Here is a 23,091-nt window from a genome sequence, read left to right on the forward strand (position 1 = left end):
GAAACCCTGAATAAACTGCAAATTTACACATACTGGTATACGGTTTTTCTAAGACGTATTAACTGAGAATATTTTTTTTGTCTTTGTTTACATTAATATTCCCCTATTCTCTGTATGTATTGTGAGATAAAAAATTTCCAGTTAACCAATTTAAAAGTAAATAATCAAGAAGTTTTTTTGTTGGTTCGTTGCTAAGAACGAGGTCAAAAAAGGGTAGATTGTTTGTTTTAAGCTTGTAGGCAAAAACTAGCTGTGAGACGTAAAGGGAAATTTATTTTGCGTTGAAATTTGTAAAATGTAAGGCATTAAGGAGTCGACATTTAAGCCCCAAGCAGAGCAGACGTGCTAAAATGGAGTGAAGCAAGAGATGCCAAAGTAGAAAGATTTTTTTTGTGTTATGTCTTAAGACCGGAGGTGATAATACTCTCTGCAATATGGTAGTTTAGAACATCGTAATCACCATAAGATTTGTGAACCGGCACTGAAGAAATTTGGAAAATTATTATATAGGATGTCCCCGTTGTCAGCTTGCTTCCTCCACAGAAAATAATTCTACATCTATTGATTGTTCGTCCCTGAGTATGGAAATGGTTTGCTTTGTCCCTGTTGGAGAAAATGTCCAGATAGAGTCCCATAGATGTTAACAAGTTTTTTTGAAAGTTAAGTGCTAAACAGTGAAATCAAGGTAACAATTAACATTTTAAATTTTAACACTTTGGCTACTGGCTATAAATTTGAAGTTTTTTGTCAGAAACTGAAACTATATTTTGGTAAAATTCACAATATTTAATACTAAAAACATGTAAATATCAACATTTAGGTATTTTTTTGAAAAAAAATCATGTGTAAGAGCCGTGTCAAAAAATGGTACACACAGTTTGTGGCAGAAATAAATGCGTAATTATCTTCTTAGAAATTATGTGTACCATTTTTGGACACAATGTTCATTTTTTTGCTTGACAGTAATGAGTGTCAAAAAAGCAGTTGTTACACAAAAACTTTTGGTAACAAAATGGTTACGTCCATTTCTAGCACTGTTATTTTTATAACATCTTGTACAACGACCTCTCTGTTCCACTTCGGAAAGTTTGTGATTTCTTTCTTGGTTAACACGACGATCATCCAAATTTTTCATCTGAATATTTCGACTACGAAAAATTTCTGAGGCGATTTCTTCTCTAAATTTAGTGATACTAATCTTTTTGTTTGTTATAGCCTCGTATGCAGTATGTGCATTTATAATAGATGTGTTAACCAAAAAATCAATTGAAACTTTCCTATACCACTTAATACCCCTACGCACTGCTGATGAATATGATGCTTTTTGATCAGAGACGTCTATAAATGATTTCACATTATTATACTGCACGATTGTGGAAGGCTTTCTCACGACACCCCTTTTTGTTGGCACGTCCACTATTTCAGGCACAGACTCCGTAGTGAGAAACATGACATATCTTTTGCCTTTCCATTTTCCAATTATGATTTTACTGTTACTCTATCTCATGACTAATTCACCCCTTTTTAATTTAGCCTCACTTACTACTTTTGGATTATGCTTCCTGTGTTTTCTCAGTGTGCCTATTAAATGTGTATCTTTGTACAGAAGTTTGTGTGCTAAATTCACGCTAGTGTAATAATTATCTGTGCACAAAACGCGACCTGAATGTAAAAGTGGTTCCATAAGCTATAGCACCACTTTTGTACCAATTGGCTTTTTATTAGGTGTTTGCTCTTTTCCTGTATAAATTTTAAAATTGTATGTATAACCTTTCACTCCACATAGTTTAAATAATTTCACACCGTATTTGTGACGCTTCCCCGGTATATATTGGCGAAAGCTCAGTCGTCCTCGAAAAGGAATCATCGTCTCATCTAAACACACATTCTTGTCAGGAGTATATGCTGATTGGAACTTCTTGATTAACAAATTTTGCAAGGGAAGGAATGTTTTGAGCCTATCATCTGAGGCAATTTCGTTGTTTGAGAAGTGCAAATTGGACAAAAGAAGCTCAAACCTTATGCTGGACATGTGAACAAATTTTCCAATTTCATTTTTGTACAGCATATTGGTGCTAATATAATCTTTCAAAGTAGGTTTACGATCCAAACCCATCCATATCAGAAGACCTAAGAAAACAAAAATTTCGGATTGATTTGTGTTTCTCCATTGTCCCAATAATGCTGTTTTTGTTAATGTTTCATTTGTAATTCCTGATACTATTTTCTGTTCAGCATATCTGTTGGTTTCCTCGGCAATAAGTGATTAGATATCGTTGTCAATAAATAATTTATAAAAATGAATTGGATGATCTCCTTCCCTTTGTGTAAAAAGAACTTTGGGAGAATCCTGAATCTTCCGTGAAAGTAAATGTGTTCAAATTACCTACAAAATTATAAACTCAAAACTATAAACGTGAATACTAATTTATATATTACCTGCACAATTATTCCAAATGATATTAGGATTAGGATTATTTAAAAAAATATCAGGTTCAGAATCGTTGTTGAGAGATTCTAGATCAGATTCGAATTCTAACTCTTGCCCATCACTGTTAATTTCTAAATTAGAGGAAGAAGAACACGAATCTTGATCATTTGGATCAAATATATCCATAGCATCATCATCATTATCTTCACTAATAAACTCATACTCCATTTCACTCATATTCTCGGCTATTTCACGTAGTTCAGCATCACTTAATTTTTTATTTGACATTTTAAGTACTAATTTTAGAACCGTAAACACACAAGACTAATATTGCACAAACAACAAGTTTCTGCAAGTCAGAAAATGGCCATAATATGCCATCTGCTGAAGGAGTCTCAAACTGCTCCGCCATAATTTTAAAAAATCGGTCGTAGTACAGCCAACTGTTGATTAAGTCCCAAACTGCTTCGCCAGAATTTAGCAGTAAACTGTAGGAACCTGGATACGCATTTAAAACCATCAGAAGTGTGTTCACCAAATGTACACACAGTTTGAAACATTACCATTTCATGTGACCAAATTTGGTACACGCAGTTTCTGGTAAACATCAACTGTGTACCAGAAATGGTACACACAGTAGCCAAAGTGTTAAAGTAAAGACAGACAATTTTTTTGATAATTATTAATAATTGCTTTCATTAAAATTTAAAAGGATTTGTAATATTTAATAAATTGTAAATTTTATGGTTTAACTTAGCTGTCATTTTAATTGTTTTTTTTTTAATTTAATGCTAACATATGACATCTAGCTTCATTTGTTTCGATATTTATTTGTTTTGTTTGTTTTAAAAAAAGGTTAATCTCTGTGCGGTAATATTTGTAAGTTTTTGTAGTATCTCCAACCCCTTTGTAAACGGAGTTTGTAAACGGACACATGTAAGTTTTTTATTCTGTATTTGGCAACTATTTATATAGTATATTTTTTATGCCATTTATGTGTTGATAACTGTTTGTATGAGACAAAAATAAACGTTTTGATTTGTTTCTCTGATCCATTTTTGTTTTTATTTTAGAAAATCTCCTAACCTTTTTGTATGTTTACTTTTTAGGGAGGAAGAAACTTTCTTTCCTCCAGCAGGAAGTTTTCTCGAAGCGGCGTCCCTTTTAAATAGCTAGAGGTATTTCTTCTTGTCTTTTTTTGCCCATTTGTCCAGGAGATTTACGTAAGTAATCCCTTTGTTTTATATTTTGGTAGCTACCCCAATCTCAACCCCTTGTCGTTCACTTATCCACGACCCCAGCTCTCCAACAACCAACTGAGTGTCGTTCGCATACGTAACGATTGTTTTGCTTGCCTTATCTTCGCCCCCATAGTTTCTGCCCCCAATTTTTCTACCCCCATGTTCTTACCCTATGGTAAGCAAAATAATTTCGTTACAACATTAAGTCAAAAAGTCCTTCAATATTAATTATTTCAAATCAAATTTCAAATGGGGTGTAGAGCTAGTTCGCGTCCGTAGTAGAATACTACACGTGCACCCTGGGTAACGCTAAATGAACTAGTAAATACTGACGGTCAGATAATCTCAGGATCTCCTGACCAGAGACAAATTGCAAACAATGCCATTAAACGTTATCAGAAGGCAAATTAACAATAATACAAATGGCCCTTCCCAGGACCCAACGACTAGAAAACTCGGACCTATGATCCGAATTTGTCACTTAAATGTAGAAAGCATATGCTATTCAAAGAGCCAGTACTTATTAAAATTTCTAAAAGATAACGACATCGACCTATCACTAAAGTTGGACGCTAAAGACCGACCTACATTCATGTCAGCAGCATGGAAGAAGGAGTACAATCCTGATCTATGTTTTGTCTCTACTAATAAAAACGGGCAACCTCTAGCAGTCTCTCGAAAAGTAATGGACGACTTCCAACACAGCCAACACCGCCCAGTGATCTTAGAGGCAGGAACCCAGATTCCTATAATCACATCCATCCCTCGCCCACGTTAGAATCTAAAAAAAGCCATTTGGGGTAGCTCTTCTGCAGAACTGTACAAGACTCTAGGCTGGATACCCCCTACCATCAGAAATTACAAAAGATTCGTTGTAGCCGTAATAAGCACGGCCAAAAATCATATACCTACCAAGAGGCTACCGAAAAGAATACATTCCTGGTTGGTCCCATAACAGCGAAGAACTGTACCAAAATTTCCTTCAAAGCGGCGATCAAGAATTAGCCGATGCACTGCTCCATAGCCTAGATGCAGCGAGACAACAAAAATGGACGGAAACTGTAGAAAGTCTTAATTTTCAAACATCAAGTAGGCAAGCATGGACACTACTAAGAAAATTAGGAAGCGGAACTCCCATAACAAGGAACAAAACAACAATTAACCCAAACACTATTGCCTCACATCTGGTATCGACATCTACGTCCCCGCAAGACAAGCCACACACAATCAAGAAGAAGTCACTATAGCTCCTAAGGATGTAAAGCCAGGTAAAGCCCCAGGTTTTGACAATATTCATCCCGAATTCTTAATTAACAGCGGCAAATATACGAGAGAATGGATGGCCCACTTTTTAACAGATATTATGAAGACCGGTACCATACCACAGGAACTCAAACGCTCAAAGATTATTGCCATATTAAAACCAGGGAAGCCAAATGATAACAACCCTAAGAACTACAGACCAATAGCCCTAATATCGGCAACGTTCAAGCTACTAGAACGACTTATCTATAACAGAATTAGTCCAAAGCTACTTGAATCAATACCGGTTGATCAGGCAGGTTTCCGACCGAAAAGAAGCTGCGAGATCAGGTTCTTTCACTTACCACATTTATTAAGGCAGGGTTCCAGAGTAAACTTAAAACTGCAGCCGCATTCATAGATCTAACAGCGGCCTACGATACAGTGTGGAGAGAAGGCATAATATACAAGCTCCTCCGTACAATCTCCTGTAAATCCACCGCTCGAATAATCAACAGCATGTTAGCCGACCGAACGATTCAAGTAGTCATGAGAACTGACATTAGCACTCCAAGAAAACTGAAGAATGGACTGCCTCAGGGATCTGTCTTAGCTTCTCTTCTCTTTAGCCTGTACATCGCCTGATATACCAGAAACCAGATCAAGGAAGTTTGGTTATGCCGACGACTGGGTCTTTGCAACAAGGTGTAAGTCATTTGAACAAACAGAAGAAATTCTTACGGTAGACTTACATACAGTGGAAAAGTATTTCCGTAAATGGAGGCTCCGACCAAACGCTACCAAAACAGAGGTTTGCAGTTTTCATCTAAATAACAAGCTTGCAGGAAGAACACTGAACATCCAATTCGAAAACACCACACACGCTTACAATAAAACACCAAAGTACCTTGGGGTGACTCTTGACAGAACCCTATCTTTCAAGGAACATCTGTCAAAAACAGCGGAAATTCTTAAATCCAGAAACAACATCATCCAGAAGCTGTGCGGCACAACATGGGGAGCATCGACTTCCACCTTGCGATCATCCGCCCTGAGCCTTGTTTTCTAAACCGCAGAATACTGCTCTTCAGCCTGGCTTAACAGCCCACATATACACAAGGTAGATGCCCAATTGAACAGTACAATGAGAATGATTGCTGGTGTTATCAAATCCACTCCTACACAATGGCTCCCAGTACTGAGCCACATTCCACCACCCAAACCCACCTAAACTACGGCGCATACACTCCCTCACTAGTGAGTACAAAAAGATACTTAGTAACGAGTTCCTGCCAATTCATCAAGATATAGATGCTGCCAACGGTAACCGTTTACGCTCCAGACGACCGCCAATAAAAACAGCACAGATTGCTGTAGAAATTGAGTTCAACTTAACGACCACTTGGACTCAAGAATGGATAGAACAACAAAATAGCAGCTTACCCTGCATCACACAAAAACCACCAGGTTTTGACTTACCACGCAACACATGGACTATGCTGAACCGAATCAGAACTCAATACGGCAGATGCGGTTACATGATGCACAATGGGGTAAACGACCATCCCCACTCTGTGACGGCGGACAACCCCAAACCATCTGTCACATTACGGAACAGTGTCCCACAAGATCCTATCAAGGCAGGTCAGAGGATTTCCTAATGGCAACTCCAGAGTCGATAGAATATATAAATCAGTTAGATGTTCGTTTGTAAACATATATGTATTATGTTTTATACAAAATATATGTAAATGTAAATGTGTCAAGTGCCATACGATAATTAAAATATTTCAAATCATCTAAATACCTCAAAAATTTCCACTATTTATTGAATATAGGTATTAGAAAGCATTTAATATGTTTATTAAACTATTAGGTTTAAAAGTAGTTAATTTTTATATTAGTCCCAACTAGATATTAATAGACATAATGTACTTTGCTTTCTCAACAAATTGTTTGTGAAAGTTTTGTTCTTCTTTTATACATTAAGATTGTCTTTCAAAATAACTCATTAGTATTATGAATTAAAAATATAAGTTAAAATATTTTTTATTCGTAAAATAAAAGTTTTCGCGTTTACGTAGTTTCTACGTATATTAGGAAAAAGAATAAACATATGATTATATGTTTCGGTAGAAATGTAGTAGAAAAGGTTATCCCAATCAGAAAATAATTGTGCAACTAATACACTATTGCAAAAATCCAAAAGACGTACCTACCAAATTTTCGATAAGTCTATCCTATATTTAAAACAGAAGTTTAAATAAATCTTTTCGTTATAATGTTGGTTGCATAACAGTTAGTTCTGGTATTCTGCTGAACATTTTACTGATATACCCACAAAAGGAATTTTAGGTAGCCAACATAACATTATATAAAAAATATTAAGAATATCACTTATTCCACGTACCTTACATTACTAAAATGAAAAAGAATTTCGAGTACTATTATGTTAATAATTATTAAGTTATTGCAAGCAATTAAGTTTTAGTTAGCATAGCTCGCAACGAAGGAAAAATACATTTATATTAAAACATATTTTATTATATTATTTTATTATATATAACTTAATTTTATTTGTAAACCTAATTATATTTTACTGTATATTTCCATTATGTACAAACTTGACCCATTCCTTCTTATTTCTGGCCAGCGTCCTTGCTTCTGTCCATGTTGTTCCCCTTTTTCGATAATGTTTCCTAGGGTTCTATCCCATGATTCTACATTTCATCTTTCTTCTTTTGGATTTTGCCTGCCAAATTTCTTTCACCGGTTTTTTATTCTCCATTCTCTGAAGATAACAGACCAACTAAGTTGACTTGTTTTAATATATTCTAATGTTGACTCCATTTGCAAATCTTTTCTTATTTGAGTGTTTCGTAGTATATCTCTTTTGGCAACTCCTTGAACTCACCTCGAAGATATTTAATTTCTTCTTCCTGTATTTCACTTTTTTCTTGTTCTGTTAGTAATCACGACTTGCAACCAAAGGTTAATACAGGCCTATATATTTACTTTAATACATTATACTTTATTGTATAGGTATTGCATAGTATAGTTTCATCGTTTTTTAATTATATTATGATCTGTTTTATGTCTTCCGTTGTATTCTAATTCTACTCCTAAGTATTGGAAGATTCGTGCTTGTTATTATTTACTTCTTCTATTTTATATTAATTTTCTTCTCTTCTTTATTTTCTTTTATCACAATAACTTTTGTTTTTATTATTGTCATTCCATATATTTTCAGTACGTCATTCCATATTTCTGTATTTCTTTGTAGCTGTTTCTCATTTTAGGCCAATAAGACGACATAGTTGGTGAATGCTGCTTCTGATAATTACCTCATCCACGTGTATTGTAAATACCGTTGGACTTAATCTTCTTCCTTGTCGCAGACTCTCGTTTGTAGGAAATGGTTGAGATGTTCTGTTTTGACTGATGATATAGTTGATATTGCGGTCGTAAATGGTCTTAATTGCCCTTATGATTCTGTTACTAATTAATACCTCTCGTTTTTGTCATGGTACCATATCAAAAGTCTTGCCAATGTCTATATATGAGAGATACATCTTTGCTGATATATTTCTATTATTTGTTTGATGATAAATATTTATGCTTTGAGATTCCTCAAGTGTACTGTCAATTGTTTCGGAAATTGTTTTGTTTAATAATTTTTCGTATATTTTTATGGTAGTATTTAAGAGTGTTATTACTCTGTATTTGATGTAAACTTGTTGAAATCGGTACTATCTGAGCCTTCTGTTAGTAAATTGGAATCTATTCTTCTCTCCAAATGGAATGCAATAAGTAATAACACATTTGTATTTTGTCCCATTGTTTTTCATAATATTTCTTGTTCTTCTGTCATATTCTGGTACCTTTCCGTTTTTCATTGCTGCAATAGCTTCTTGCTGCTTATTTATGGTTATTAGATCTACAATATCATCTTCTTTTCTTTGGTTCAACAGGATGTTTTCTTCTAGATAGCAGTGTGTCTGTAGCATCTCTTTATTATTTTATCTTAATATTATTTCATTTTCTTCTGCGAGAAGTTCGCCAGTTTTATTCATTATGTTTTTTATGTCTTGCATGTTTTCTTTTCTTATCGATTTTAAAACTCCATAAAATAGTTTCTGATTCTCTTTACAGTTTGTTTCCATCTTTTCTCCAAATTCTGTCCATTTGTCTTTTTTTTATTAATATAACCTACAGCAAATAGGAGTGTGAAATTATGAATAAATCTTCTTCTTTTTATGTAGACGTGACCCTGTCTGTTTTTTAATGTGCCTCCAGTAAGTACTTCTTTGTCTTCCTACTAATCGTCTTGGTCAGATCTTTTTCTATTGTTTAATTCCCTTAATGCTTTCTTCACCTCTTTTTCCTCAATATTTATTTTTTCGTTTGTCTTTAGTTCTGGTTTTGGTGGTTCATTATCGTGAGCAACAGCAAATAGGAATTAAACGTAGTCAGTCCATGTTACCTTTGGAATGTTTTTCGTTTTTATTAGTTCATTCATTTTTTTCTTTGTCCTCTGATAATTGTCTGTGGTGGTTGTATGCTTGTTGCTTTTATGTTTGCTTGTTTTCTGCATTGTAAAAATGTTTTCTTCTTTTCTTTACATTTTGTCTTAAGTTCCTCTCTAAATTTTGGGGTTTTCTTTTTTGATATTTTAGTGTTCGTTACTTTCCTTTCTCCAAGTGATTCTGTTACTGCTGTAGTGATGTTATTTTTGAGTTTTTTCCAGCTTTCCTTGATGTTATCATTACTGAATCTCGATGAATAAATTATAATAATATATATTTATTTATTTTACGTAATATATAAATTTCATCAGAAGATTCATCAAAAAATGTTTCTAAATTGTTTCGGAGTGTGTAAGACTTCGTTTGCTTCTGACTTTGGTTATACATTAACGCGCTCTTTGCCATATTTTTCCAGATTATCGTCATGGTCTATTATAAAAGTAATAAAAATGATTGGTGTTTAATACTTAACTTAGTAAAATAGACCTTCAGAACATTGAAACAAGTAATAAGTGCAACAAGGAATAGGGCTCATTAATCCATCGTTATTATTCTCTCTCGATTTAGTAATTGATTTTAAGTCTCTTGTCTGCTGAGTAACAATATGTTCTTCTTCTTCTTCCTAAGAGTGTCCCTTTTCAGAGATCACTATTTCTTACTCTTCTTCTTCTCTTATTTCTGTCTTTGTCTCTCAAGTCTTCTGCCACACAGTTTTTCAATCTTTACCTTGGTTTTTCTCTTCCTCTCTTTCCATCAATTTCTAACAGCTCTATCCTTTGTCACACATAGTTTTTTTTTCAGGTCTGACATGACCAAACCATTGCAGTATTTGTTTTTGAATGTTTTTTTGAGACTGTAGTCATCCTGCCTCTTTCCCTAATCAAGTCATTCCTGATCCTGTCCCTCCTAGTCTCACCCAACATCCACCTCAGCATTTTTATATAAACTCCATCTTCTTTTCCTAAATTGTCTTTACACGCCACACTTCACCAGCATTATTAAAAAAAAAATCGGTTGCCTGTAAAGTCGGTTTTACGGGCGAAGATTTTACGTGACAACGTCTTTTTCTCGGTAGAATATTTATTGATATGAATATTATTAAATTGCACAATAGGAACAAGGAATTGAATGAAAATAAGAAATGCACAAATTTTAACTATAGAAATATATTTTGTTTACTAAAACTTTGTACATGTAAACTTAAACTTAACTAATTTCTATTTGAGTGATTTTGTTGAGGACAGAGACACAAGCACGCACCGATTCAACGCGCCTAATTCTCTAGTGCTGAGCGCGCAGCGGACCGATCATGTTTGAGTGGGAGAGAGACGCAAGGCATTCGCCGGTCCGGCGGGCCTCTCTCTCGTTCGGTGACTCATCGTAACAGACGTGAGCGGGCGTTACACTTTTTCATGAGTGACTCCGAGCCACAACCTAATTTAAGACGTTGTCACGTCAATATAAAATGATTTAGTCATGACACATTTACCGAGGAGGAAAATATATTCTCCTACGTGAGACATGAAAACACGAGTTCTAGGAGTAAATATATGGGACTACTTGATGCCTTTAAAAAAGTGAATACCTATGACAAACAATGCAAGAAGAAATAAACACCAGCCTCAGAATAGCAGAAAGTAAAATCCGCAGAACAGACAACATAGATGAAAAATTTAAGTATACAAACACTACAATAACAACTACGGGAAAGAAACACCTAACCGGATCTGCAAAGAAACAGAAGGTATGGATGACACCAGACATACTAGAACTAATGTATGAAAGACTAGAAGAATTAGACCAGTGGTCACATATGAATGTGAAACGTGGACCCTCTTAACCACTGATGAAAATCAATTGAGAATATTTGAGCGCAAAATACTAAGGAAGATATTTGGACCAACCCAATGCAGCGATGGTTCGTGGAGAATTAAAATGAACCACAAGCTGGATGAACTAATGCAGAGCGCAGATATTGTCAGATTTGTAAAGTCACAAAGACTAAACTGGCTTGGTCACGTAGAAAGAATGCCAGATAATCGAGCTGTAAAAGTAGTCCAGAGATGGAAGCCCCAAGGAAACAGAATAAGAGGAAGGCCCCGTAAAAGATGGATAGACGACGTATAGAGGGATCTTAAAACCATGAACATCAGCCAGTGGCGAAGGAAAGTATCCGACAGGGCAGAATGGAAGAACATTGTTAAGCAGGCCAAGACTCACAAAGGGTTGTAGCGCCATTAGAAGAAGAAGAAGATTGTATGAAAGACGTAAAATGAAGAATAATGCACAAAAATACAGAGAGGTTGATAAGAATATAAAGCAAAGAATAAAGAAGGCCAAAGAAGTATGGATTGAAGACCAATGTGTAGAAATGGAAAACTATGAAAGAAAATATAACCCATTAAATGTACGTAAAAAAGTAAAAGAAATTACAGGAACTTAAAGAAGACATCAAATAAGTTAGCTTAAGAACAAAGACGGAAAGATTATTATAGATTTAACAGAGAAAATTAATGGATGGAGTAAATACATAAGAGAATTGTTTGAGAACAACAGAAATAATATTGTTCAGATAATTGGTGAAACGGGACCTAAATTCCTAAAATGTGAAGTAGAAGTGGCACTTAGAAATTCCAAAACTGGAAAGGCACATGGACCTGATGATGTTCCTACTGAATTGCTAAAGCTGTTGAATGATGACTCAATAGGTATAATATTGCGCTTATTTAACAGAATATACAAAACTGGTATTACACCTCAAGAGTGGCTGTTGTCTATATTCGTTACACTGCCAAAGAAATCCAATGCAAAAGAATGTTCAGAACATCGAACAATATCTTTATTGAGCCATCTACTAAAGATATTTCTAAAAGTCATCCACAACTGAGTTTATCAAAAGTTGGATTTAGATATTAGTGATGGGGTTCAGAAAGGGACTAGGTACTCGAGAAGCTCTTTTCGTTTTGAATGTTCTTACACAAAGATGCCTCGACAGTAAGTAAGTACATGCGTGTTTTATCGATTTTGAAAAAGCGTTTGACAGAGTACGCCATGATAAGCTAAGAGACATTCTTAAAAGAAAGGACATAGATAATAAAGATCTGCGAATAATTCTCAATCTATATTTGAATCAGAAAGCTAACATCAAAATAGGAAATGAGATATCACAAGCAATAAAAATACCTTAAGGAGTACGACAGGGATGCTTTTCGTCACCGCTGCTATTTAATGTTTATAGTGAAATCATCTGCCAGGAAACCCTTTTGCAAGCAAACGAAGGAATCGTAATCAATGGAGAGTGCTGGGGAGAGATACTTGGGAACTTCAATAAACGAAACTGGGGACCAAAACAATGAAATAAAAAGACGTATCGAAATTGCCAGGGCCATATTTATAAAGATAAGCAATTTCTTCTTCAACAGGGATATAAACATCCCTATACGATTAAGAATGCTAAATGGCTACGTATTTAACACGCTATTATACAGTGTAGAGTCCTGGACTCTCAAACAGAACAACATAAAAATATTGAAAGTTTAGAGATGTGGTGCTACCGTCGCATGCTGAAGATAAGTTGAATTGAAAGAGTCACAAACTTTGAAGTAGTGCGAAGGATAGGAAAAGACCCAGAAATTTCGTCAACGATCAAACGAAGAAAACTCGAATATTTGGGTCACCTGATGAGAGGACACAAATACGCATTACTTCAATAATGCAAGGAAAAATAGGAGGAAAACGGAATTCATCATGGTTGCGTAATTTGAGAGAGTGGTTTGGCTGTACTACTAATGAACTCTTTAGGTCAGCTGTAAACAATGTCAGGATGGCCTTGATGATTTCCAATCTCCGATAGGAGTGGCACAAGAAGAAGAAGAAGATGCCTTTAAAATGTAGGTAGGTAGGTAGGAAAGTCACACCACAAAGAAATGTCTTACGTGATGTATACCCATATAGAACATCTAAGCTTTATTAAAAAATATACAATTTGTTATTCAAGACATATTTACCGAGAAGGCCTATGTTTTAAAAAGTAGGAAAAGATTGAGGTCCAAGACAAAGAAAATTTTTTCGGTAAAAATATATAGGTAGAAACAGGCAGAAATAATTTGCTAAAAACCCCATAAAAAGATATTAATTTACTGTATAGACAGCTAACCTTCAGAAATGCAAAAGCCATCTAAATATGAACAGAATGCTTATAATTTGATGAATTTAAGCTAAAAATTCAATCGTTGCTATAAACTTTTGTCTCAGAAATAACAATGCGTAATATAATCAGGCGAAATAGAAAAATTAAAAAGAACAAGTTAACATTTAATGAGATCTATTAATCCATTTAAACTTTGGCCTTGAAATTTTTAAGAAATGTTTTGCTCCTATGTCATTTTTTGCAAACTACTTCGTATTTAAATCTATAACTTTGTGTGCTATTCATATTTTTTAAATTACTTTCATTGGGTTATTGAGAATTTTATCATTACCAAGCGTTTTATAAAGGAAAACCTCCAAATTGCTAATATTTCAAACTGACCATCCTCTATCGGCGAAGCTTGCTGGTGAAGTGACGTACGTCTAGAGGGGTTCCAAGTAGGCCGACTATAAAAGCAAGTAATCAGTGGTGTGGATCGGCTGTAAATAGTGGTCCTGTGCGTCCGGTACTTTCAGTTGTTTTAGTGTCATGGCGTACTTCGCAACGTTTTTCTTGGTTGCGTTGGTAGCCTCAAGCGGTAAGTGCGGCATAATATATACAGGGTGATCCCTACATTATAATATTCTTGTTTTTATGTGGATGGATACTATTTGATGCTGATTTTTTTAATACAAATTTTGGTTGTTTTTCGGAAATATAAAATGTATATTATTTTAGCTCAACGAAAAATTGCAAAATAAGTAAATATTTTTATATATTTTGCTGAAAAACAGTTTATTTGATTTATAAAAGTGCAAAGTACAAGTTTTTCAGAACTTTCTATCAGTTTTCTATTCACTATACATTTTTATATCTTGGTCAACTTCAAAATTTTACCATATTTCATGTGTTTTATTTGGATTTATTGTTTATTTTGCAAATAATTGGAAATTAAGTAATGTTTGTGATAAAAAAATTAATAAATATGAAATTGGGTTCCAACTATTCAAAATGCATATGCGATATATTCATTATGTTATGTAAAGGAGTTGTTTATCTTATTTTAAACCTGAATGTAGATATTTCTTAACATAAACGATAATCCTTCGTAATCGACTCATCAGCACTTTCATTTATTATCTAAGAGTGGGTTATTGTATATTTATAAAGTTTAAATGGCAAGCACACTGCTTTATTTGGAGACCTCTTAAATGCTAAGGGTAAAACATTTGGTTGTTGATTTACACGATATAAATAGCAATGATTTTAGAAGTTAAGTGAAAGGCTGTCTTGTAACAGAACTAGCACTATTGCCTAAATTAATTATAAAACATTACAAAAACTGTCGAAATATTTGGAAGCTGATGCATGGATATCTGAAATAAGTATGTTTTTTGGAATATTCAATAAAATTGCAATATTAAAAATAAACAATAGGGTTTATATCTCAAATTAAGCTTTAAGGAAATATAAAATAAAATGGAGTCTTACAAGGTTAATTATTTATCAATTTTATCAGTGATATTGTTTTTATATCTAAAATTGTATTTGTATAAGTTTCAAAATTTAAAATTTTTATTCTTCACTGCCATTGCATTAGTGTTTTTTCTTTCTGTCAAATTTACTGTTGATTTTCTTAATCCTTAACCTTAAAAAAATCCTTTCTTTTATATAGTCTTGCATACATGTTATTTTATTTTGTTTATATTATCTTCAATGATAATTATTCTACAAAAAAAACTACAACGGCCTGTCCACTTATTTTAAACTTTCCCTTTGAGTCTAATGTTTGTTATATGATCTTGTAGTTATTCTGAGATAGATATACTGAATAGGTATTTTTATATAACGGTTTTCACAATTTCACTATATAATTAAAATAAACTCTAACTCTTTAGTAGAGGCAAAATATTTGTGAAGAATGATGTGTCCTAAATTTTAAGTTATAATAATTAAGATAACGTGCTAGAGTGTGAGATACTTGACTTTTATAAAAGAGCGAGATAAATTATACAATAAAGGGTAGAGTATGAAAGCAGTTTTAAGTTCTGAGGACGCGGAACATGTTACTTCATTAACTACTGCAACTGAGCTCTTTTCAAGGCAAAAAGGAAAAACAAACGATGTACACATAATATCATGTGAGAAAACACATTATACATTTAGAATATATAAATTTCTTCTATCAAATAAACGACTTTTTTATTAACTAAGTCGTAAAGTATATAGAGGATACTAAAGCTAAGGTTTTGGAAGAAATCATTATTTAAAACAAAAACGGAATTTTTTATAACTTTTAATACAGCTGATGTGTTACTGATATAACTATATATCACAAGAAAACAGTCTTAGAACATATAGAATATAATTCACAATACTTGCAACCTTCGATAGAAAAATTGAAGAAAAGATGGTAAATTTTCCATCCAATAAGAATCACATATTATAATAGTTTTGGTGACAAAATGTCAATAATCGTTGTCTTTATTGTTTTCTTTTCGTCTTCTTTATTTACTTGTCAAATATTCGTTATTTTGATGTACTTATACTTCGGTTTACTTATCGAAAATACCCTGTATTTTTCCGTGTTACCACCAAATTGCATGAAAAATTTGGCTTACTCTCCACTTTGCTTTTGGACTAATACCGTAGGTTGCTTTTTATTTTTTATGTTGCAAACTACCCCTGTTAGAAAAAAATCGTATAATTGTAAATTATAGCGGCAAGTAATTGATTTAAATCACCTTTTAAGGAAGTAAGTAATGTCAATTAATATTAAACAACATAATTTAAGATTTTATCACAGTTTAACCCCTAAATCTTACCCCCTTGATTAGTTATATTTAAAACAAGATCATTGAATACCTTGTCTTCACTGATTTGCATGAACATTTTAATTTAGGGTATACTTACCGTTCACTTCAAAATTGGACTTGTGCCGTTGGTTGTATGTATCTTATTGTTGGTTATGTGTATCTTACAATGCTCCAGTATGCGCGTTCTTATGTCTCCTAGTATATGTGATCGGTTTTTTATTCATAACTCAGTTAGCTTTTAGGCTATGAATAGAGTAGAGTAGAGTATTTAGTAGGGTTTTTAGTTAACGACATAACAGATACAAATATTTTTTGTAGCAAGACAAAAAAATACATAATATTAAAAAAGGAATATAAAACGTAACTTAAATATATACAAACAAAAACACATATTAAACAGAAAAAAAATTATGGCAAAATTACGGTAAGCAATTCAGTGGATGTTCTGCAATGAGTCATATATTCTTCTGAACACTAAAAACAATGTTTTAGAAGATATTTTTTTACTAAACTATTACAGCTTAGCTGTTTAATACTTTTTGGTAAAATATTGTAATAGTTATAATTAAGAAAATTTTTTTCTGAAACTTAATTTACAGCGATTAATTCGTAGGTAGTGACAGTTTCGCATATTGTGAACATGGACATCAGGCTGCTATATTAAATCGGCACGTTTTCTGTGAATTTCAGTTAGAACTTGAAATATCAACAAAGTAGGTAGCGGCATAATTTTTGAATATGATAAAGAAACGTCGACAGTGTTCTAGATAACTAACCCCTGCTAAAATCCTGACAGCTTTCCTTTGCATTCTAAAAACTTGAAGTGCATTTGTTGAATTGCCTTATATGATTACACCATACTTTAGGTGAGAGTGAAATAAAGAAAAATATGTCATTTTTAATGTTTCAAAGTTGACAACTCTTGCTAGTTTGCGAATAACAAATAATGAACTTGATAGCTTTTCCTTAAGATGTGAGATATGAGCCAACCAGTTGAGTCGATTATCTATGGTTAATCCCAATAGTTTAACAGTCTCTTTATTATGTGGGTCATTATGTGTCATGAATTACTTAAATGTTGTCATGAAGAGAACCACTTTGTAGGTTTTTTTAGGGCAATAAAATCATATAAATTAATTTTTTTAAACCCTTTTTTTGAAAGTGTTGTAGGTGAAAGGACTTGAAAGATACACTAATCAACTTTGAACAGTCATTTCTTAACCAATTTTTGTTTAGCGGATAAACAAAAAAAACAGAATATTAAAAACAAAACAAAACTAGGGTTATTACAAAACAAGTTATTTTGAAAAAAAAGAAAATTAAAAAAATAATAATAATTCAATACATTTTTTTTACCAAATAAGAATAAACTTACAGGTAATATAAACAATACATAAATAGAGCAAACTGTAAAGCGGTAATGATTAATTTCATTTTGGGTGCTAATTAGGGGGTGATTTTTACTATTTTTTACCGAAAAAAGGGATGAACTTATTTTGAGCATAACTCGTTTAGTTTTGATGCTAGAAACTACAACAAAAACATAGCTTTTTTTTAAATACTTTCAAAAAGTTTTGATGAATTTCCACTAAAAAGTGCTTCATTTTACATTTATTTCACTTTGACGGATTGGATTTCGAATTTAAAAAATAAGAACCTACTTTTGCTGAGCTACAACTTTACTTCTTTTGGGTTTACAGAGTTTATAAGTACTCCATTTTTTTGTTCTTTTCGAAGCTATGTGTTTGCTAAAAATATTTTTTCAATAAAATACTTACTTTTTGAATAACTTGTGAAAAACCGTTCAAAAACGTGGTTTTTATTTTGAAAAATAAATAGTTTCAGTTGCAAATAACTTAAAAAGTATTGACTAGATTAATAGATTTAATAAGTTTATTCAATTCCGGACTTATTTTGAACCTATGTTTTTACCTCCGAGAAGGGGTGGCTTTCACCACCCAAGTAAAAACAACCCTGGGCTTGAGTCCAAAAGTAAAGCAGGTTGTAAGAGAAACCTAAATCCAACTTTTCAAGAAAATTCTTCGTACAAGGAAAACTACACTCCAAAATGGTCATTTACTGGCGTATTATGCCTTCAGGGCAATATCATCTTTCACGTTTTTAACGGTCATCAGAAAGTCACTTTAGTTAACCATGATTCCAAATGCTTTGTCAATTTGTTGGCCCATTGCTACTTTTATTCGGCTATCCTCTTCATTATATTTAATATTATCAATATCCATTACATGTTAGATCATTCTAATACAGCTTAGTCCAGAATTTATTGAATTATTCTGCATCTTTTTAATATGGTTCAGATTTAAGGTCAAGAGCTGTAAGCCCTTATCTGTTGTAGATCTTTACCTCATCTCTCAATGTATTTATATTGTCTTTGTCTCATCTTACTGCATTTATTTTCAAGCTGTTTGTTTTAACTCATTTTTATATGTAGTTGCCAATATTCCGGTATTTCTAGTTATTTATTGCAGGATGTCTACTTCATCTTCTTCTGCCTTGATGTACTGTTTATAAATTCTAATATATTTTCTTATTTTAATACTTGATTTACTTTAATTGTTTTTTCGAAAGCTTGGCACTTTATTGATATCTTTAATTAGTTAATAATGTAGCCTAATATTAACTATAATGATCATAAGCACCATAAGAATTCTTGTCAATATACTTTCTAAAGGAATTAAGTACGTGATATATTTTTAAAAATAAGTCGATATAAAACTGTTTTATTATTTAGTAAGCAACTCTGGCTATGGCCATAATTTGCAAAATCGGTTAGCAAATGCCGTAAAAAATACGTAGATAAAAGTAGTTGTTGTATTAAAATTCTATTGCGTCGTTTTTTCCTAAATCTATTTAGACAAAATCTAAAAAGTGAATTCGCAATCGTGAATAAAAAGTAATTCGCAATCATTTTCTCTGTTACATTCTGCAACTTTGATTGCTTGGGATTCATTAAGATAAGTTAGGTATATGTATATATATATATATATATATATATATATATATATATATATATATATTTAATTAGATTTATAGATGAGTCGTCAGCTTCGTTATAAAATATGTACTACTGACCTTTGTAGTTTACGATTATTTCAAAAATCAGATCTATAGATTTTTTTTAATATTCTTGTTGTTTTTTTAGGTATAACTGACGGTGATTTGCATACATTACGACTATATATCAAGGATATTACAATTTTCACTACTTTATCTTACACAACTTTTTCCATCTATCTTTATCGTTTGTTATGTGAAATATATACTTCATTTTAGCAAAGCTAAATAGTATCTTCTCTGGACATTTCTTTCCTTTACTTTGGATCTACAATAGGTTACATCTTCGTTACAGGTTAATATTTTTTATTCTAGCGAGTTTATCAGTAGTTTTTTCCTTTTCTTGATCCCAAGTTAACATGCTCCTTTTCCACTTGGCTGCACTTGAAAGACAACCAATAGTCAGAAATACGTATCGTTTTCTGTCTAGAGGAATCGTTTTTGTTTGTACCACAGCAGATGGCAACTCTGTACGCTAACCACTGCAGTGGTCAAATTTTAGGAGACATTCGTTGGACTTTCCGAGTTTAAATTTGTATCAGCCCGAGTGTCTAAGGAAGCAGAGATATGCTGAAATGAGTCATAACACTTTATTGATACTAATTCGAGCACCGAAAGTTTAACGAATTTGTCTTCCTAGGCCATATATTTGGCCATTTAATTCAACAAAGAGCAGTTTTTGCAAAAATTTTATCGTCTCAGGTCTTCATGAGCCAACCGTGGAGTCTTTTCAGGTTTTTTCTCGCTTACCAAACTTGTTTAACTGGTTTTTATTTATCCAATCTTATCAAGGTGGCCGTATCCTCTCAGTTAGGCTTTTTCAATTTTTTTCTCTATTGGTTGGACTTTAAGCTCTTATTTCATTCCGTATCCATTTCATTCTGGCCATACCTAGTACTCTTCTTAGATACTTAATTGCAATGCTTTGTAGTTTCTTGTTTCGTCTGGTCCAAATGTTAAGATAGGTAAACAGAAATTGTGTGCTATAAATGGGTATTTTGGCTTTTTGAGATACTTCCTTCGTCGATAGGAATCTGCTCTTAATTTCGTGGTATATTCGGGCTGCGCTTCCTATTCTAGTGTTTGTTTTAGTTTCTTATCCCTAGTGTATAAAGTGTCATTTTTAAGTTTAAGTTTTATACTTATCTGCTTTCCCACAGATCATGTTTCTCTTAAGTGCGTCCTTGTCTCTTACAAATACAACGAGGTCATCTGCAAATACGTATTGCGGTATCTGTACACCTGCTTGTCGTAAGACATCATTGACTCTAGACTCGTCAGATTCCATATTACCTGTTTATACTCTGTTTCTTGTGTTTTTTATTGGCTCATAATAGCTTTTCTGAGTGTGACGTACTCTTTTGTTCATTAGGCTTTTGTCGATTTCTATCTGCAAGGTTCTGCCAAATGCCTTTTCCAGATCTATAAAGGCTTGGTATTGTTCCGTGCTTGTATTTGGGGCATTTTGTATTAGCTACTTGAGTGTGAAAATCTAGTCATAGATGCTTCTTCCCGTCCTAAATCCGCTCTGTTTGCTATAGTTTATGGTCCACTTCTTGTAGTAGTTTTTTCTCCAGTACTCGTTCGTATACTTTAAAAGTGATACTTAGCCTGCTTATACCTCTAAAGTTGCTGCAGTGTCGTCTGTTTTCTTTTTTGAATAAGGGTAAAATAACCCCCACTTTCTAGTCTTTTGGGATCTTGCTCTCATTCCATTCTTTACTGCAAACTTTTCTGAACTTTTTGTTTTCATTGACTTCCATATTTTTTAGCATTTTTACGGTTATCTTATCATAGCCAGCTGTATTTTTGTTATTATTAACGTTATTATAATTATTAAATTAAGTTCTTGTATTTAGCTGTATTGATTTTATGTTAACGTTTGACAAATTATTCCTTTGAGGCCCTGTGTAATTACTTTTTATATTATGTGCATATAAGCCTAATGTTTATAAGTATTCATTTTTCACTGTTATCCGCAATAGAACCAAAGATTTTGAACATCTATGTAAGAAACCCTTTTGTATTGACCTATGATTTTCATTATCATTTTAGTGATCACTTCATTCTATTTTTACGGTGTTTTTGTGAGTTCCTGTACAATTAGTTTTTGTATTTTGTCTCAGAGTTCTCATTTCGGCACTGAATCGAAAGTCGTCCTTAAATACTGTATATTCTTATTTGTTGTTGCTTTTTTATCTTTTAAAGGATGTTATAGTGTACATATACATAATGCATAATCCACCTGCCATTAAGTTTGTAAGGAGAACGTCATGACGGAAGAAATCAAGCGAAGAATAATCCTAGCAAATAAATGCTATTTTGGACTGAGTAGACATATGAGAAGCAGAAACTTTTTTTTGACCATTTCCAAGGCAGACGAAAACACCTGCTTATATTTGAACGAAGGATCCTGAGAAGAATATTCGGTGGCATCTGTGAAAATGGTGTTTGGAAAAGGAGGTACAACTACGAGATATACCACAGATATAAACATATATTTGGTGGTAATGACGTAGTATCTCTTATAAAAATAGGAAGACTAAGATGGAGAGGACATCTGGCTAGATTACAGCAGAACAACTCTCCTAGAAGAATTCTTATATCACAACCTGTGGGAAGTAGAAGTAGGGGTAAGCCAAAACTCAGATGGAGAGATGGTGTAGATGAGGATGGTAGACAAATAGGCGCAGCAAACTGGCAACAGTTGGCAATGGATATAACTGACTGGCGTAATAGACTTGGGAAGGTCGAGGCTCTTTTATAGGGCAGTAGCACCAATGATGATGATGATTTAAATTTGAAAAATACAGAAAATATAGTATGAAGCTTCGCGATAGTCTACACTACCACCTACTGTACCACCTTTTTTTATTTAATATTACTTCCGTTTTTTGCTACTTAATACAACTAATGGATATTTCGGAGCCATGATGTTTTTTTTTTCGACCTGGGCTACTTCTTCTATTGGTTTTACCCTGTATTATGAGGTGTGGAAGGTTATATCTCTGTTGGTATCTTATTAAGTGGCCAAAATATTGTAACTTTCGATTTTTTGTTGTTTTCGATATTTCTGTGCTCTTTTTCATTCAGTGTAAAATTATTTCCTTTCTTATTAGATCAACTCAACTTATCAGTAATATTCGTCGGTGGATCCACATCTTAAAGGCCTCCAATGTTTTCATTAGTGTCTCTGTAAGGGTCCATGTCATACAGTTATGTGGAGAGTATATATAGCAGCATATTAATCTGATTTTAAGGTTTAATATAATATATTTATATATAGGAATTATCTTGATGATTTTATAAAGTTGTCGTTAATTTGGCGCCCAAATAAGTAATAATGTTAGTTCTTTCCTGAAAATAAATCTTTCCTAAAGTTTTGTCCTGAAAATATTAAGTTTTAGCTCATATTTATTACAGTTTCGGTCACCCTGTTATAAGTAGTTACTTTTTCATTAGAAGCAGTCTATCATGTCGTATTAATGCCAGTCTCTTCATCTAACGCTTCTTTGACGATAAATTGGAAGTGGATATTAGAAATTACAGGCACTAAAATATACCTTGCTTTACTTTACGTTGTATGTCCACTGCTTCTGATGGTTTTGATGTTTGTTCTGATCAATTCGTA

The 23,091-nt window shown here is 33.1% G+C and overlaps 1 protein-coding gene across 1 annotated transcript in view; it reads left to right on the forward strand.

The window, feature by feature from the left end:
• The first annotated feature begins 14,009 nt into the window (after positions 1-14,009).
• The window catches only part of serp (chitin deacetylase-like protein serp), a 116,038-nt gene continuing 106,956 nt past the window's right edge, over positions 14,010-23,091 (forward strand). The window contains exon 1 of the mRNA XM_072532717.1: positions 14,010-14,167. Coding sequence (XP_072388818.1) covers positions 14,119-14,167 — 49 coding nt within the window. The 5' untranslated portion in view covers positions 14,010-14,118. The remainder of the gene's footprint in view (positions 14,168-23,091) is intronic.

Source organism: Diabrotica undecimpunctata, chromosome 5 (assembly GCF_040954645.1).
Source record: "Diabrotica undecimpunctata isolate CICGRU chromosome 5, icDiaUnde3, whole genome shotgun sequence".
NCBI lineage: Eukaryota > Metazoa > Arthropoda > Insecta > Coleoptera > Chrysomelidae > Diabrotica > Diabrotica undecimpunctata.